Source organism: Neoarius graeffei, chromosome 4 (genome assembly GCF_027579695.1).
Source record: "Neoarius graeffei isolate fNeoGra1 chromosome 4, fNeoGra1.pri, whole genome shotgun sequence".
In the NCBI taxonomy this organism is placed as follows: Eukaryota; Metazoa; Chordata; class Actinopteri; order Siluriformes; family Ariidae; genus Neoarius; species Neoarius graeffei.
The window spans coordinates 69,184,968-69,205,532 of NC_083572.1; the positions used below are offsets into that span (position 1 = coordinate 69,184,968).

The 20,565-nt window shown below is 39.5% G+C and overlaps 1 protein-coding gene across 1 annotated transcript in view; it reads right to left on the reverse strand.

The window, feature by feature from the left end:
- The window catches only part of srgap3 (SLIT-ROBO Rho GTPase activating protein 3), a 302,285-nt gene that overhangs the window by 18,448 nt on the left and 263,272 nt on the right, over positions 1-20,565 (reverse strand). Inside the window, exons 17-19 of the mRNA XM_060919551.1 lie at positions 17,494-17,721; positions 14,254-14,327; positions 438-618 (exon numbers count right to left, since the gene is read on the reverse strand). Of these exons, the coding sequence (XP_060775534.1) occupies positions 438-618; positions 14,254-14,327; positions 17,494-17,721 (483 nt within the window). The remainder of the gene's footprint in view (positions 1-437; positions 619-14,253; positions 14,328-17,493; positions 17,722-20,565) is intronic.

A 20,565-nucleotide genomic window follows, 5' to 3' on the forward strand; every position in this document is an offset into this window, starting at 1 on the left:
TATATACTCCACAATGAGGCATACTTATTTAAAAACTGATAAATTTGGTAAAAATACTTGTAAAACTAGCAAAACTATGATGTAAACAGAGAATATAAACAGACAAGTTGCTTCAAGCGACCACTACCTGATGTCATTGCATACGTCACCACTGCAGGAAGCCCATCTGACATTTTAAAGAAAATTAATTTTTTTCAAACACTATTTGGTCTCTGAAAATGAAAGTTTGATTTTTGAAACCTACGACTAATTTTATATAAAATAAGTTTGAGAATAAATCTGCTGGAGGATCCCTTTAAGATTTAGTTTCGAGATGTATCTCCATGGTACACGATAACTGTTCAACATTATTCTGACCTCTATAAATCTGTCCTGACTGTTTTGGCTTGATGTACAGAGATAAGTGCAGTGGTGTGTGAGAATGTGTGTGTACTCACAGGTCCTGCACTACGATGTACTGATGAGGGATGAGACCGTCCACGCCATTGTGTCTGCCTTCCCACCAGTCCTCTGACGCTCTGTGGTAGAGCAGCAACGATGCTCCCTTCTTAAAGGAGAGCTCTCGTGGTGTGCGCCCTACGTAGTCAAATTTAGCGATTGCTTCTATCTGCTCCACCTCTGAAGGAAGAGGGAACAAAATTAGATAGATAGATAGATAGATAGATAGATAGATAGATAGAGTGGTGCTTGAAAGTTTGTGAACCCTTTAGAATTTTCTATATTTCTGCATAAATATGACCTAAAACATCATCAGATTTTCACACAAATCCTAAAAGTAGATAAAAAGAACCCAGTTAAACAAACGAGACAAAAGTATTAAACTTGGTCATTTATTTATTGAGGAAAATGATCCAATATTGCATATCTGTGAGTGGCAAAAGTATGTGAATATTTACTTTCAGTATCTGGTGTGACCCCCTTGTGCAGCAATAACTAAATGTTTCCAGTAACTGTTGATCAGTCCTGCACACCGGCTTGGAGGAATTTTAGCCCATTCCTCTGTACAGAACAGCTTCAACTCTGGGATATTGGTGGGTTTCCTCACATGAACTGCTCACTTCAGGTCCTTCCACAACATTTCGATTGGATTAAGGTCAGGACTTTGACTTGGCCATTCCAAAACATTAACTTTATTCTTCTTTAACCATTCTTTGGTGGAACGACTTGTGTGCTTAGGGTCATTGTCTTGCTGCATGACCCACCTTCTCTTGAGATTCAGTTCATGGACAGATGCCCTGACATTTTCCTTTAGAATTCGCTGGTATAATTCAGAATTCATTGTTCCATCAATGATGGCAAGCCGTCCTGGCCCAGATGCAGCAAAACAGGCCCAAACCATGATACTACCACCACCATGTTTCACAGATGGGATAAGGTTCTTATGCTGGAATGCAGTGTTTTCCTTTCTCCAAACATAACACTTCTCATTTAAACCAAAAAGTTCTATTTTGGGCTCATCTGTCCACAAAACATTTTTCCAATAGCCTTCTTGCTTGTCCATGTGATCTTTAGCAAACTGTAGATGAGCAGTAATGTTCTTTTTGGAGAGCAGTGGCTTTCTCCTTGCAACCCTGCCATGCACACCATTGTTGTTCAGTGTTCTTCTGATGGTGGACTCATGAACATTAACATTAGCCAATGTGAGAGAGGCCTTCAGTTGCTTAGAAGTTACCCTGGGGTCCTTCGTGACCTCGCTGACTATTACACGCCTTGCTCTTGGCATGATCTTTGTTGGTCGACCACTCCTGGGGAGGGTAACAATGGTCTTGACTTTCCTCCATTTGTACACAATCTGTCTGACTGTGGATTGGTGGAGTCCAAACTCTTTAGATATGGTTTTGTAACCTTTTCCAGCCTGATGAGCATCAACAACGCTTTTTCTGAGGTCCTCAGAAATCTCCTTTGTTCGTGCCATGATACACTTCCACAAACATGTGTTGTGAAGCTCAGACTTTGATAGATCCCTGTTCTTTAAATAAAACAGGGTGCCCACTCACACCTGATTGTCATCCCATTGATTGAAAACACCTGACTCTAATTTCACCTTCAAACTAACTGCTAATCCTAGAGGTTCACATACTTTTGCCACTCACAGATATGTAATATTGGATCATTTTCCTCAATAAATAAATGACCAAGTATAATATTTTTGTCTCATTTGTTTAACTGGGTTCTCTTTATCTACTTTTAGGACTTGTGTGAAAACCTGATGTTGTTTTAGGTCATATTTATGCAGAAATATAGAAAATTCTAAAGGGTTCACAAACTTTCAAGCACCACTGTAGATAGATAGATAGATAGATAGATAGATAGATAGATAGATAGATAGAATTAAAGAATAAAGTTACAAAGAAAGGCAGATGTGAAAGCAAATATTAGATGTAAACTGAAAAGTAATAGGCAATATTTATTCACAGGCATACTGTATTTCTGACATATTTTTGACACTTTTCTTTTCACACACACACACACACACACACACACACACACACACACACACACACACACACACACACACTACCAAAAAGCCCCTATATATGAACTCCATACACCTGGAGATGATATTTCATTTCCAGCTTAAAAATGAGCTCAGCTCTCTCAATCTCACCAAGGTGCTCAAAATGCAAAGTGAAGAACAGGCTTTATTCAAACCCGAGCAAATTGCCACCTCACTCTGTCTGCATGTCATTATTCTAAATAGACAGCAGGCTGCCCTTCTGCCTCTTCAGCTCTGTTTCTCTGTTAGACACGGATGGAGAGCTGGGTCAGAAGCAGTTAAATACATGCATAATATAAATAGTTTCCCAGTAGGGAATATCCCCTTTAACCAGCAAAGCCAATCAGTTCCATTAAGGGCTTCAGTCAGGGGTGAAATTACCTACAGACAGAGCATGGAGGGATAGAGGTGTGACAAGCTCTTCTGCTTTATCCCCTGTACACTTGAGCAGAAGGTAATACTCAGACAGTAATCTCTGTCTATCAAGTGTGCTGCAAATCTGGGCTATTAGCAATTATAAAGAGTCAGAGAGGGTTTTATATTGATGTGTTGACCACAGCAGAGTGGCATGTTTTAAAATTCCTATTATACTTCATACCGAGTTCAAAGTGGAGTTTCTCAGCATGTTTTGGCAGAGTGCACAGAGAGAGAGAGAGAGAGAGAGAGAGAAAGAAAAAACCCTTTCACATATGAAGCCTGTTCATGCGCAAGGTAAAAACAACACGTTATAGACAACACATTTTCCTTCCCACTCTGTCTTCCATAAAGTAATGGGTGTCATACATTCCCACCTGACTGGACGGTACTTAACAAGATGCTATGGAGTGCGAGCCTCCGTGAGACATGTAAAACATATGACACATATAGAGGATATTACACAGTTGCGTAAACATATGAAATTTATCTTCGAGTGGTGAATGGATATATCACGAGCGAGTGAAGTGAACGAGAAAAATATTTTCAACATGAGAAGATAAACTTCATATCTTCGCACCACCGTGTAATGTTCTTTATATTATATTGACATGGACACACACTGGGGCTGCAATACTTCACTAAGACACCAATTCGATTTGATTCACGATTCAGACCCTTCGATTCAATTCATTTCGATTCGATTCTACAACTAAATACAACCCTGATTCCAAAAAAGTTGGGACAAAGTACAAATTGTAAATAAAAACGGAATGCAATGATGTGGAAGTTTCAAAATTCCATATTTTATTCAGAATAGAACATAGATGACATATCAAATGTTTAAACTGAGAAAATGTATCATTTAAAGAGAAAAATTAGGTGATTTTAAATTTCATGACAACAACACATCTCAAAAAAGTTGGGACAAGGCCATGTTTCCCACTGTGAGACATCCCCTTTTCTCTTTACAACAGTCTGTAAACGTCTGGGGACTGAGGAGACAAGTTGCTCAAGTTTAGGGATAGGAATGTTAACCCATTCTTGTCTAATGTAGGATTCTAGTTGCTCAACTGTCTTAGGTCTTTTTTGTCGTATCTTCCGTTTTATGATGCACCAAATGTTTTCTATGGGTGAAAGATCTGGACTGCAGGGTGGCCAGTTCAGTACCCGGACCCTTCTTCTACGCAGCCATGATGCTGTAATTGATGCAGTATGTGGTTTGGCATTGTCATGTTGGAAAATGCAAGGTCTTCCCTGAAAGAGACGTCGTCTGGATGGGAGCATATGTTGCTCTAGAACCTGGATATACCTTTCAGCATTGATGGTGTCTTTCCAGATGTGTAAGCTGCCCATGCCACACGCACTAATGCAACCCCATACCATCAGAGATGCAGGCTTCTGAACTGAGCGCTGATAACAACTTGGGTCGTCCTTCTCCTCTTTAGTCCGAATGACACGGCATCCCTGATTTCCATAAAGAACTTCAAATTTTGATTCGTCTGACCACAGAACAGTTTTCCACTTTGCCACAGTCCATTTTAAATGAGCCTTGGCCCAGAGAAGACGTCTGCGCTTCTGCATCATGTTTAGATACGGCTTCTTCTTTGAACTATAGAGTTTTAGCTGGCAACAGCGGATGGCACGGTGAATTGTGTTCACAGATAATGTTCTCTGGAAATATTCCTGAGCCCATTTTGTGATTTCCAATACAGAAGCATGCCTGTATGTGATGCAGTGCCGTCTAAGGGCCCGAAGATCACAGGCACCCAGTATGGTTTTCCGGCCTTGACCCTTACGCACAGAGATTCTTCCAGATTCTCTGAATCTTTTGATGATATTTTGCACTGTAGATGATGATATGTTCAAACTCTTTGCAATTTTACACTGTCAAACTCCTTTCTGATATTGCTCCACTATTTGTCGGCGCAGAATTAGGGGGATTGGTGATCCTCTTCCCATCTTTACTTCTGAGAGCCGCTGCCACTCCAAGATGCTCTTTTTATACCCAGTCATGTTAATGACCTATTGCCAATTGACCTAATGAGTTGCAATTTGGTCCTCCAGCTGTTCCTTTTTTGTACCTTTAACTTTTCCAGCCTCTTATTGCCCTGTCCCAACTTTTTTGAGATGTGTTGCTGTCATGAAATTTCAAATAAGCCAATATTTGACATGAAATTTCAAAATGTCTCACTTTCGACATTTGATATGTTGTCTATGTTCTATTGTGAATACAATATCAGTTTTTGAGATTTGTAAATTACTGCATTCCGTTTTTATTTACAAATTTGTACTTTGTCCCAACTTTTTTGGAATCGGGGTTGTATAAAGGCCAAACAAACCTCAGATTTTAAACTTTAATTCACAAAATCCCATTGAAATTTGTCTGGAAAGATGAAAATTTTCCAAATGCTGACTAGGGAACAGGATATGTAAGTGTAAAATGCTTAAAACAAAATAAAACAAAACAAAATATATAAAATAAGTTAAAATAAGGATATTTTGGCAACTTGAATTGATGAATTCCTGAGCACAGAGCAGTCACTCTCACTCACAAACACCTTCCTTTTCAAAGAGAGTTATTTAATATTTATGTATATTCATAATAGTTCAATCAGTGCTGTCAGTACACTAGTACAAGTAACAGTAGTAACTCAGCAACATGTAAAACTGTTTTGTAACTTTGGCTCTAAACTCTAACTGATAACCGGTAAAGTAAATTGCATAAGTCAGTTTTAATGGTCCCCGCGTACCTGGTTTTACTACTTTTTGTAACACTTTCAGGTTTCAATTCGGCAGCACTTACAGTACTTCATTTACATCCACATTGCGTTTTCGCTTTAAATGATTTGCGAGGTTTGTAGTTGACCCTCCCTTATACTTCACATCAACATAACGTGTGGCATGTTGCAATGTCCTTCGCGTCTTCTCGAAACTCAAAATGTAGCCATCCATCCATCCATCCATTATCTGTAGCCGCTTATCCTGTACAGGGTCGCGGGCAAGCTGGAGCCTATCCCAGCTGACTATGGGCGAGAGGCGGGGTACACCCTGGACAAGTCACCAGATCATCACAGGGCTGACACATAGAGACACAACCATTAACACTCACATTCACACCTACGGTCAATTTAGAGTCACCAATTAGTCTAACCTGCATGTCTTTGGACTGTGGGGGAAACCGGAGCACCCGGAGGAAACCCACGCAGACACGGGGAGAACATGCAAACTCCACACAGAAAGGCCCTCGCCGGCCGCTAGGCTCGAACCCAGGACCTTCTTGCTGTGAGGCAACAGTGCGAACCACTACACTACCGTACCGCCCCAAAACGTAGCCAAACTTTTGATTTAATATGAGACGAAGGATCTTTAAGCTTGGCTTCCGCCATTTTGGTGCCCAGCAACGGTGTTGCCATGTAAAGTATCAGCTACTCTGATTGGACAAGAGCAAGGACCCAAACCAATCAAACTGCACATTTTATTTAGAAGCAAAGCTGTGCTCTATTCCGGCCGATTGCTTTCTTACATCGATTTAACAATGTAAGTGTAATGATTACGTGGTAAAAGTGCGTTTATAAATCAGTAAAAACTTAAATAAAAAATGTCACCAAATCAAACCAAAAATACAGCTACATGGATCGATAATCAGTACGGTAGGTATGAACTTGATTTTCAGTGCACCGTGATGAATCGTTGCAGCCCTAACAGACACACAAAAATACGCAAGTTTGTCAAAAGAGTTTTATTTTTGAATCGGTTTGCCATTTTGACAACGCGCATCTAGTCAGTGGGAAAACATTGGGAGTGACGTCATTGGAGTGAAATATTGAGAATTATTATACATACAGGACACTTTTTCGATGGAATAAAAACACGTATTCTATTCCCTTCTAGCAGGTTTCATTCATTTGGTTTGACAGCATGCAATATTGTTAGCACACTGCTTATCCTACATGTATTATGTCAGTCTACCCAATGGAGAATGAACGTTGAATATGGTTTACGATATTGCATGGTTGTCAAGACGACATGACGTCACATGATGGAGATGTAAAACTTCCACGCTAGCAAGTGAATGTGACAATTCATAAATAAACATTGCCACCAGGTTGGTTTTGTTAAATACAGAAGATTTTGAGAGAGATTTTGAAAGAGAAAGACGCACTGAACACCTGAAAAGAATGTGGTTGACATGACATGGCCTTTTTTTGGTCCAATGTGTCAAAGATAAGTAAATTATAGAAAAATATGCCAAAAACTGTAGTGATATTGTTCAGAAAGTGCTGTTTTATATGAACATACAGAGCATTCGTGTGATTAATTTTCCATTTTTTCACAATTTTCAACCAAACCAGAAAAAACTCATATGGCGTGACTGTCCCAAGCACGTTTCACAAAGTTTGATTTTGAATAAAAACAAAAAAAAAATGAATTCATTTTCTGTTTATTCAATCATATATTGATAACCCAGATGTCTACTTGTGAGACTACTTGGCTAAAAGTTCAGACATAATATTTTGAAGCCACCCTTAACTAAAACATTTTGTCCCAAAAATGGATATCATACCGGTATGGTGTGCCGCCATATTCTTTTTTTTAAACGGGCAGTTGTTTGGAGACCTTTGGGGAGTGGGTGTCCTCCTTCTTTCAGGAGGAAGAACAACACCTCAGAAGGACACTGAAAGTTAGACGGTGAGTTATCTCTCTTCATGTTTTCAAAAAAATCAAGTATATCCGGCACTCCTGCTTCAGTTCCCTTTTGCACTGTCTTTTGGTGCAACTCATTTTACACAAAAATGCCAAAATGAAATTACTTTTCACTCAATATTATCTTTAAAACTATATTGTCATATTGTAGTTAGCATGGTTTTAGCATGTGAGCATAAAGGCACATTGCGTAATATCATGCTAAGTACATGAAACCTCATAAGGTGTGACAGAAAATTTGATAATTTTCTGCCAAATGTTTTACAATGTTTAGTGGCACAGTGTTTTTAATGATACATCATCCGCACACTATTTTTAATGATACATCATCCGCACACTGTTCATCATCAGCTTGCTGTTCGGTCATTGTTTTGGTATCATCCTCATTTTGAAATGGATTTATGCATTAAATAAAAAAAAACCTGTTCAATGATTTACTAAAGATGATTAGAATTCATGTAGCTAATATTCAGCAGATTAAAATAAAAAGTGCAACATCGAATGAATACAGTAAGTGGATTAATTAATTTGTTATAAACATGATTCTTTGCGGCGGCACGGTGGTGTAGTGGTTAGCGCTGTCGCCTCACAGCAAGAAGGTCCGGGTTCGAGCCCCGGGGCCGACGAGGGCCTTTCTGTGCGGAGTTTGCATGTTCTCCTCGTGTCCGTGTGGGTTTCCTCCGGGTGCTCCGGTTTCCCCCACAGTCCAAAGACATGCAGGTTAGGTTAACTGGTGACTCTAAATTGACCGTAGGTGTGAATGTGAGTGTGAATGGTTGTCTGTGTCTATGTGTCAGCCCTGTGATGACCTGGCGACTTGTCCAGGGTGTACCCCGCCTTTCGCCTGTAGTCAGCTGGGATAGGCTCCAGCTTGCCTGCGACCCTGTAGAACAGGATAAGGCGGCTACAGATAATGAGATGAGATTTTGGCTGGCTTTTTTCGTGGTGTATCAGATATATTCCATTCAGCTAGCATGATACTGAACGAGTCTTCGACTCGTTCAGTATCATGCTAGCTGAATGGAATATATCTGATAGACCATGAAAAAAAGCCAGCCAATATTATTTAAATACATCACTCAGATCTGTGATGTATTTTGTATGAAAAATGTGAGTTTTTCAACACGAGAAGATAAACTTCATATCTTCAAGCCAACGTGTGATTTTTCTTTTTAGTAAATAGACACATTCACAAACAAGAAGTACTCAAATTTATCAAAACAATTCATCAATATCCTCACAAGTGACATATAGAGATTTATGTCCTGGATGTAGCTCGTATGAAAAATACGAGTGGCGTATTTCCAAGTAAAACACTCGTGTCCATATAATATAATTCATTCCAGCCATATCTGCTGATGTTTCCTTTCCTTGTTGCTTTAAATTTGCTGCCGGTCGCTTTACAGTGAAGCAGTATGAGTATTCGTATTATGTAGGTGTCAGTAGTTCAGGTGCCGTATCACTGCATCATAATGTATACAGTGTTTCCCACACATAGGCTGCATCTGAATACTCATACTGCCTTACTATATAGTACACAAAAAGCAGTACGTCATGATCCGTCAGGTGTCTGAATCAATGAACCTGATTAAACCAGTTCAATGGTCTGAATACTCAGTAGGCATTTATTAGAAGTCGAACACAACCCAAATGATCTACTACATCCATAGTACGCAAACATATCGGAATGTTCTCTAATGGTTGGGTAATAGGTACTTAACCGACGTTAGTGTATATTGAGTATTCGTATTCAGCCATAGACTTTATTTGGGTAGGCGGGACTTTAATTTGGCGACCAGTTTTAGCAAATAAATATGAAGAATGAGAATGTTCTCTGAGCGAAAGACAAATAATAATGAACATAATGTACTGTATCGCTAAAAGGAACCGTGTTGTGCTGGAATGACTGGCCAAACTGACGACCACATGAACGGAGAGCTAGTGTTACTGTCAGCGTTACCATGACAACACGGCGCGCTCGAGTCCAGTCAGCGCATTCAGCTTTCTCATAGTGCTTTTTTTCTAGCCTATTTTTGGTGACTGACCCCTTGAAAATGGTTCCTCCAGGAACCATTAAACGTTTTTAAACGTTTCAGTTGTCAAGACAACGGAAAAACTAAAATACAAGAGCATTTTGTTTTGTGCACAAGAGCATTGTGATGTATCTTTCTGTTTTTGTATTTTAGTTTTTCCGTTGTCTTGACAACTGAAACGTCATCGTTCCTGGAGGAACCATTTTCAAGGGGTCAGTCACCAAAGGGTTAAACCGATTATTAAAAGGACATTAACGGTTCGTGTACGTTTGGTCATTCTATTATTGTGTTAGTAGCAACAATTAATAGGCCTTTTGTTATTTTTATGATCAGAAATTGCATGCGCAAAATTTAAATGCAAATTGTGTTTCTCTTCCTTCAATATAAGTCAAAAAATGAAATCGTAAACGAGTGGAGTGGATTCCAATGTCATCCAAAGTCGCATGTCGTAGAACATTTATCAGAGAGAGACAGAGAGAGAGAGAGAGAGCGCATTCCTGCTGGCAAGCCAAAGTCACAGAGTCACTGAATGAGATGTGAATTAGAAGCCTGATCTGTGGAGAGAGCTTTGCTCCCTGTACTGACTCTGGGGTGGTGGATTAAATCTACAAAGGGATACAGATTAGAATGTGTACTATGAGCTGCTTTAGGCGTGAAGAAATTTCCACAAGTGAAGGAATTTGCACAGTTGGAAGTGGAAGATACGCCATAACTCAGGATGCATCAGTGCTGATACTGGTGTCCAGTAGAGTACTCATTTACTTGTACCCGTAAAAAAAGTCTGATATCTGATACCAGGTGAGACTATATGATGTAAAAACCTAGTATACTGTATGTTGTGCTCATGAACAGAGAGTACAAAATAACAGAGCTCAGGATGTATTTCATGATTAATGATCAGTTACATTACGACCGGGTTTTTGCCCAAACTGATAATCGCATCATCAGTTTTTCTTTAATCAGACACAAGGTACGCCACCACTTTTGCCGGAGCAGCTGAGCCAGTCCTGCTGGTTCAGGCACTTGAGCCAGTCCTGCTGGTTCAGGGAATCAAACCAGTGACCTTTTGGTCCCTAAGTTGTTTCTCTAACCATTTAGCCATGGCTTCCCCCCAAGTGATCAATTTAATGATCAAAGCGAAGAAAAGCATAATCCATCCATCCATCCATCCATCCATCCATCCATCCATCCATCCATCCATCCATTATCTGTAGCCGCTTATCCTGTCCCTGCTTGTACTCAGTGCAATATGTATACTATTCCTACTTATTCAGGTGACATTGGGCATACCAAACAACCTGTGTTTTCTGTCTCTCCCCCCCAAATCTGTCCCTCTGAGTTACACGTCGGTCCTTGGATCGAAATGCTGACCTCTTCTGCTCCTTGAACCTGCCTGATCCATCCTGATGCCCTATGTCTGGTCGGAGTCTCGTCACATCGCTCCTGTAGAGGACGGCCCCATATGGACAGTTGAAAGTCGCACTTGGAAGACGCTCTGGACACTTACAGTAATGTTTTTATGGCTGAGGATTACAGTTGACTTGCTAACTTTAGGACTGCAGTTGTCATGAACAGTTTTGCACTCAAGTTTCCATCAATGAAGAGTTTATAACATCAACGAAACTGACTTCATGTTAAAACTGTTAATGTTATAGTCATGTTGTCTGTTGTTGCCCAAATGAGGATGGGTTCCCTTTTGAGTCTGGTTCCTCTCGAGGTTTCTTCCTCATGTCGTCTGAGGGAGTTTTTCCTTGCCATCGTCGCCACAGGTGTGCTCATCGGGGATAGATTAGGGATAAAATTAGCTCATGTTTTAAGTCGTTCAAATTCTGTAAAGCTGCTTTGCGACAATGTCTATTGTTAAAAGCGCTATACAAATAAACTTGACTTCTACAGGGTCGCAGGCAAGCTGGAGCCTATCCCAGCTGACTACGGGCGAAAGGCGGGGTACACCCTGGACAAGTCGCCAGGTCATCACAGGGCTGACACATAGAGACAAACAACCATTCACACTCACATTCACACCTACGGTCAATTTAGAGTCACCAGTTAACCTAACCTGCATGTCTTTGGACTGTGGGGGAAACCGGAGCACCCGGAGGAAACCCACGTGGACACGGGGAGAACACGCAAACTCCACACAGAAAGGCCCTCGTTGGCCGCTGGGCTCAAACCCAGGACCTTTTTGCTGTGAGGCGACAGTGCTAACCACTACACCACCGTGCCACCAAGCATAATTCAAAATGTGAAAATATCAAGTTATGTAGTATTTGATAATTAGCCACGATCTGTCCTTGACAATAAAGGTTTTCAGTACCATAAAGAAAACAATGATGTGTAATTCACTTACACTTCGTTTAAAAAATGAACCTAGTAGCGTAAGTGCACGAACACATGCATATACTTTTCAAGGCCACTTCAGTATGCAATCCAAGCAAACCTATTCAGAGCTAAATACAGCACTCTGTGATGTCCCTGACTGATTAATAATAAGGAACGATCAATACTAAGACTAATTAAATACTAAGTAATATTCAGTACTGAGACTGATTCAGAAAAAAAAACTCAATTAGAATTGGTATCACAAAAAAAAAAAACTGCTCATACTCTGTGAAATTTTGACAGTGAGGCATCTCTACCAAGAACGGCTTTCTAACCAAAGAGAGTGAAGCAACAGGGAAAAAACAGGTGGAGAGAAGCAGAGAAATAAGAAGGAGATTCAGAGAGGGGAAAGAGAACCTGCAATGAAAAAGGCTGGCAAAGGAATATTCTTCTCTCCTCGCTGTTCACTGATTAAAGTGCTGGAAAATCATTGAGCAAGAATCTGTCCAACAGATTAGCATTTGTAAGGAGGAATGTGTGAAGCAGACACAAAGATGGAGGGAGGCTGAGAGCATGACAGAGATGAAGCCTGGTTTATCCGAGATTCTTTCCAAAACTCAGTAGTCAAGAGCTATTTTTAAGGTCTGGCTTGATATCAACCTGATTTCTCTCTGCTGATGGAAGAACAATCTTAATGACTGAGAGGTGAGTCGGTTAAACCTCCACATGCACAATAACAGCAACACAAAAACAACAGGAATGCACAGATGGGCTGCATCTACAGTACAGTACACATCACTTTCATGTACAAATTAGTTATACGTATATTCAGATGCTTTTATATTTTCTCAATTTTTTTTTTACTTAAAATTGCATGATGTATGAATTTTGATTCTCTCTAAATATTACTTATATTCAAAGGTAGTTATTGTCCATGAGTAAAAAAAAGGCTAAAACAGTATGCTTGAAATAATAATAAAAAAGCGAAATCATCCAATTAAATCTTTTAACATTCAGGACTAAAACAAGTAATGTTGAAGACAAAGTTTTTTTTAATTATTATTATTTATTTATTTATAATTATTTTTAATTTACATATTCAGATTTCTTTTTTTTCTTAACACAATTTAGCATTTTTATACAGCTTTATTGTATATATCCAGCCAAATTTTAGATTATTAATCTATTATTATTATTATTATTATTGTTGTTGTTGTTGTTGTCATTGTTGTTGCTGTTTATTTTTTTTTCTTATTTACTTATTTAGAAAATATCATTTCTGAAAAAACAAGACCCATAAACACAAGTTACAAAATCTAAATAATGAACATTAAAAAATAGTTTTTAAAACTATATATATATATATATATATATATATATATATATATATATATATATATATATTTTTTTTTTTTTTTGTTCACACATATATATTCTATCCACATTCACTGGATATGAGCAATCGCATGCTCTGATTGGCTACTCTACTACTAGGCTATCAGCTCATATACCATGAGTAGAGAAAAAAAATGCTGGAGCATGTTGCTGAACCAACTGTGGATGAAATAAAAATTCTACTTGAAAACAAAACCACAAAAGGGCAACAAAATATGGAATAAAAGTATTTGATTTTAAGAACGTATCTTTTTTAATTTTTTAATAATTATTATTATCACATTTTTCACAAATTGCTACAGTCATTTCGCCGGTTTGTTTACATTCTAAACGGAAATTATTTTGTCGGACGTTTTTGTAAAAAGTTTTTATTTCTTGAATTTGCAAAAAATAAAAATAAAAGTGCTCTGTTTCTCAAAATACAGTGAATGTGGATAGAATAAAACAGTTATTCCACACAATCTCACCGTACATGGCTTATAGCCAACTATTCGATTTAGTGGAATAACGGTTAAAATAAATAAATTATATTCATATAAAGAAATCATAATTTTATGATTACAACAAACAATCTAGAGACCTCCTGAAGTTTACATTTAATAATGCTCTCAAGTGATTGGAGTTGTTCTTATATTACACCTTATATTTGACTGAAATTTTAAAAAGAGCCTTAAATTTATTGTCCTTAAGCGTGGACTCAATGCATGAAAGTGAAAGGGATATGTTGGTGTGAATATGATACAGTGTAGTTAAAATAATTTCATAAGCACAATAATTTCAATGTACTTGCCAAATGAATACTCAGGACAGGCTTTAACTGTCTGACTGAATGGAAGGGTGAACGAATTAATGGAAAGATTAATAAGTAAAAGGTGTCTGATGTACCGTCATCACTGGTGTGTGGCTCAGTTCCATTGTCCGCCTCATCAATGGTGCCGGGTTCACTGTGCGGGCTATCACTACACACACACACACACACACACACAGTTAATATAAAGAAATTTCCATTATTCATTAAAAAAAATTCCATTTTCAAAATATCTATACATTGACAAGCAAAATCTACATCCAAATATTTACGTTTCCAGGTTACAGTACTATTAATACTTGTAATACTGTTTGGTGCATACTTGTGCTACTACTATCACAATTAATGTGGATATGTAATTAAATGTGACTACAGACTTCAGGGGAATCAGAATCTATTACTTGTCTTTTGGGATGCAGACGTCAGTCTAAAGATCAGATTTACAAAATGAATTCAATTTACTCTGCTGTCTGACTGATGCTGTAAGCTCACTGAGCACTTGCTCACAAACACTATGAAAAGAGCTTTGCGTTCCACCCCTACTACCATTCCTTGAGTATTTTTATAACACTACCTAATAAAATCACAGTTTCATTTAGAACATAAAATTCAGTCAGCTCACGATCACTGAATGTGCACTGGAACAAATGAAAGCCCAGACAATAACGTTCAAATAACTTTTCTACTGCAGTTGAGCAAAGCTGCTAAAGCAAATGATGTATTTGCTTCCCTAGGGATGTGATCCCTTTGAACAAAAAGCGGCTAGACATTTTTAATGCCCACAACACAGTAAACAGCCACCTGTTGCTAGCACAACAATAGAAATGATACACACTTTATTAATTTCACTGTGAGCCCCTTTGTGCTAGTGTGCATCCATCAAGCACAAATTAGCCTCATGTTCAGCTACGACACTGTAAAGCATATTAAAGATGAAAAGCCAGTTATTTCTGTGCTGCTTATGAACTATTTTTGTGGCATAAAACCTATTAATTATTGACGATACATTTTTGTTTACATGACAGTTAAAACAATGTATTTTCGATACCTTAAGCTCCTAAAAGTCTTGTAAGTTACAAGTTAAAGTTTCGTTAGCTTGTTAAATGTGTTAACGCACATGAATCGGTGTGCGCATAGGTGACAGCGGGGAGCCTTCGGACAAGTTTTCAGCTTTTATAGATTGCGTGAAATTCTTTGCAAGTAGCATTACATTCATATTGCATTAGAGAGTATTTACTACACCGTCTTACCACAACGTTAGTTTCTCAGCTTGTCACATACGCTGGCTAAAACAGAAAGGTGTCAGCATTAACTTTTTCAGCACTTTGTGTTACAGTAGCTCTTCTGTGGGATTGGACCATATGGGCTAGCCTTTATGCCCCATGCAAATCAGTGAGCCTTCGATACCCATGACCCTGTCGCCGGTTTACCAGTTGTCCTTCTTTGGACTACTTTTGGTCGGTACTAACCACTGCATACTGGGAACATACCACAAGATGTACCATTTTGGAGATGCTCAGACCCCGTCATCTCACCATCATAATTTGGCCCTTGTCAAAGTCGCTTTTCCTGCTTCCAACACATCAACTTCAAGAACTGACTGTTCTCTTGCTACCTAATATATCCCACCTCTTTACAGGTGCCATTGTTATGAGATAATCGATGTTATTCACTTTACCTGTCAGTGGTTTTAAATGTTATGGCTGATGGGTGTATATATGAACTCTGGTGGAAGGGATACCTGTGTGTAGTCATTCTCAATATTCTGTCAACAATATTTCTGATGTAACACATCCTATTTGCATCCTCAGCAAAGTTTTGGCTATGAGGTATAGTGTTCTCTCTCCTTCAGTGTAAAATATATTATTTAAAGTTCACATGCAATGTATCTGGCTAGCAGCTTTTTGTCCTTTCAATATGTTTAATGACAAGAAGGTTTCATGTTGTGTGAACAGGGGCGTTCTGTGCCTTATTTTGCTTCATGTTTATTTCACGATGGATGTAATCATACATACCAAAGGAAAACTTTAACTATAAAAAAACCCCCTAATATCTTAGTGTCACATCCGCACCAGACTTCACTCTGTTTCGTTTCAGTTGGGTACCACCCAATGATGACAACATCATCAGCTTTTTCTTTGATTAGTCAGACACAAGGTACACCACCACCACTCTTCCCAGAGCAGTTGGGGGTTAGGTGCCTTAATCAAGGGCACTTCAACCAGTCCTGCTGGTCCAGGGAATCAAATCAGCAACCTTTTGGTCCCAAAGCTGCTTCTCTAACCATTAGACCATGGCTTCCCCATGGCTACTCCACTCCAGACTCCTAGAATCCACTACAGCTCACAAACATGGCTGTCGCAGACTACAAATCCCAACAGCTCTCATGTTCAAGGGACTTCTAACTACACATACCTGTTCACAATCACAGTGAAACATTATTGAAGCACTTTGTGCACACACACATTCACTGAAAAGTATTTACTCAGTATCCTTAGCGCCAGTGTCCAGGCCTGTTATTTCGGAGTTGTTTAATGATTCTGGTTTTTGACTTTTGTTATGCCCTTGTTTCTAGTGTTTTGGATCATGTCTGACATTGCTGCTGGCAGACTGCCTGACCTTTGACTGTTTTTTTTTTGGATACGATTACTGAATATGGTCTTGGATTTGTTTTCCTGTTTGTTGTTCATGAAAGAACTGAAGCCGCATTTGCGCCTGTGTCTGTTCGAATCCCTGACACTTGATCCTGCTACTGATTTGTCCATTCATGATACATTTTGACAATACCATGATACAAATTTTTCATGATGAATTCATCGAAGACATGCTCAGCAACCATGCTGAATCGCTTAAAGGGGCCGGCTCACCCTTCCCAGAATCCTTTGCGCCAAGTAACACATCACCATTTTCGATGCTAGCAATATTCCAAAAACAATCGGTAACAATCCGCAACAATTCGGCAACATCCTAAGCCATAGATCTTTAATTGTAATGTGAAATTGAAGATATTTTGTCAAAGTGTCTATATTTTAAGTTCTTTCAGAACTAGCTTCGGCCAGAACCAGCTTCAGCCGTGTCACGGGTGGCTACAAAGGAAAGAAAAAGATAAGCCATATTTTATTCAAAACTTCCACATGACACATAGATGAAGAAAAAGTTCAAGATGGGATCACTGACAGTATATTTGTGGAGGTTTTGCTGCACAGAGAACTAGCAGGTAGTGGTCATATGCTTTCAAAAAAACCCAAAACAAAAAACCCAACAGCGAATTGGATTTTGGGAAGGGTGAGCCTGCCCCTTTAAAGTTCAGTTCTTACCAGTACTCCTCTCCTCCAGTCATGCACTTCTCATATACAGGGCCCTCAAGTTCCCGGTGACTTGGGAAGATGACCTCACTGTGGATGATGATGGTCTTGATGACTTCGTTGACGTGGGCCTGACAGGCCACAGGGTCCTGGCCATCCGGGATGGGCATCAGGGTGGGGCCGAAGCAGATGGCCAGGTTGTAGGGATCCATCATGTTCTCATCGCTGTACTGTGACAGACTGGTGGTGGTGAGTTGAGAGAACAGACACATGCAGAGAAATAGAGCTATAAATAGGTTTCCGGTCATACAGTACAGGGCATTTTGAAAGCTCTACTAGTAGTAAGGTATAATCTTGGTATAAGGTTTGAAGCATGAGTTTAACTGGGAAATTATACAGCATTGTAGGCAGACGTGATCAATAAAAACTTGATGCATGGGACTCGACAACCGTAGAAATTCTATATGTTTAAATGTTATTGTACACTTCTCAATGGAATCAGCCAGTACTAAACAGAACAGTCTTGTGAAAAGTGGCATTTGGCTTATCTTCGCATTATACTGTCATTCAACTGGTTTATCTTTTGCAAAGAAATGAAGTGAAGGCATTTAAAGGGATAGTCCTACTTTTCACAACCAAATCTCTGTCTACTGCTCCTGCAAACAGTACCAGTCAAAAGTTAGGACACCCCTACTTTACTCCCTATTCATAGATTTTTATGTAGTTTGACTATTTTCTACATTGCAGAACAATACTGAAGACATCAAAACTATGAATGTATATGGATTTATGTGGTAAACAAAAAAAGTGTTAAGAAAAAAAATCCATCCATCCATTATCTGTAGCTGCTTATTCTGTTCTACAGGGTCGCAGGCAAGCTGGAGCCTATCCTAACTGACTATGGGCGAGAGGTGGGGTACACCCTGGACAAGCCGTCAGGTTATCGCAGGGCCGACACAGAGACAAACAACCATTCACACTCACATTCACACCTACGGTCAATTTAGAGCCACCGATTAGCCTAACCTGCATGTCTTTGGACTGTGGGGGAAACCGGAGCACCTGGAGGAAATCTACGCAGACACGGGGAGAACATGCAAACTCCACACAGAAAGGCCCCCGTCGGCCACAGGGCTCGAACCCAGGACCTTCTTACTGTGAGGCAACAGCGCTAACCACTACACCACCGTGCCGCCGAATAAACAAAATATGTTTCATATTTTAGATTCTTCAAAGTAGCCAGCGTTTACCTTGATGACTCTTTGCACTCTATTGGCATTATCTTAACCAGCTTCATGAGGTAGTCACCTGGAATGCTTTTCAATTAACAGGTGCCTCGTCAAAAGTTAGTTAGTGCAATTTCTTGTCTTCCACAACTGTAGGAATCCATATTATGTCAAGAACCACTCAACTAAGTAAAGAGAAACGACATCCATCATTACTTTAAGACAGTGGTTTTCAAAGTGGGGGCCACCAGGGGGCGCTAGGGGGCCTCAGAAAGTTAGAGGGACGATAACAAAACAATTGCGAAAAAATATATACTTTTTTAAAATAATAATTATTAAATATATTGTAATTAGTTTTTTAATCATTATTATAAAATATAATTATTAATAATAATGCATCATATCGAAACGTTGTTTGCCATGCTCATCTCTCCGATTGCCTGTGACGTTGCGGTTTGCTCCATTTATCAAGCTGCTTTGCTCCTCAAGCTAGCGTATTGCTAGTGCAAAATGGACAGGTTTTTGAAGAGACCGAAGGAACAAACCAACAGCCCTGCTGTGGAGGACACTGCTGCGAAAAAAACTAAGAAGTCCTGCCCAACTAAAATCCGAAAATATGAGGCAGCATACATTAAGTATGGCTTTACAGCCATACAGAAAAATGGCCATGATTGCCCGAAATGCGTCCTCTGTCTGGAGACCCTGTCAAACGAGTGCTTAAAACCTTCGAAACTTCAGCGTCACTTGGTACAAAAACATCCGACAGATGCCGAAAAAACAGTAGATTTCTTCAGATGCAAAGAAGAGCATTTGGTCAGGCAATCTGCTGCATTCACCCAGCAAGCTACTGTCCCCGAGCAGGCCCTGAAGGCATCATTTTTACCCTCATACCACATTGCTCATGCTAAAAAACCTCACTCAATTGGAGAAGATTTGATTTTACCAGCCACCAAAGACATTGTCCGAGAATTGCTTGGTGAGGATGCTGCCAAAAAAATCGATGCTCTCCCACTCTCTGATAACACCGTGAGCCGACGGATTGGTGACATGGCTCAAGACGTATCTGCTCAGCTGTTGGAGCAGGTGAGAGCCAGCGAATACTTCGCACTTCAGCTGGATGATAGCACAGATTTATCCAATAAGGCCCAACTGCTTGTGTACATCAGATTTATTTCACAGGAAAGATTTGTGGAGGAAATACTATTTTGTAAAGCACTTGAAAGAAGAACTACTGGGAAAGACATTTTTCAAGTTTTGGATGATTACATCGAGTCTAACGGATTGGACTGGACCCGTTGTGTTCAGACGGAGCCGCGGCAATGACCGGGAAGATCAGTGGAGTGACCGCTCTCATTAAGCAGAAGGCCCGGCATGTAGTGGCCACACACTGCATGCTCCATCGCGAGGCACTGGTCGCAAAAAGGATGGATAACGAGTTGAAACAGGTACTACAGGAGGTTATACAGTTTATTGTTCAGTGCGAAAATATTTGTGTTGAAAACATGTTAGTTAATAATATTCTTATGCTAAACAAATGTAACAATTATTGACTATTGAATAAAAGTAAGAGAAAACATTCTAAAAGTTGATGTTTCTTTACATATTTTGTAGCATTGTCTGTGGGTTTGCAAAGGGGGTCCCTGGCCAGAAGCTAATGCTGTTTGGGGGGCCTTGGCATGGAAAAGTTTGGGAACCCCTGCTTTAAGACATGAAGTGTCTTTTAATGAATAAAAATAAAGAAATACCACTGATTTAGAAGGTGTGTCCAAACTTCTGACTTGTTCTGTATGTCCGATTACCATGGACAAAAACATCAATACACTTTTCTCATCTCATCTCATTATCTCTAGCCGCTTTA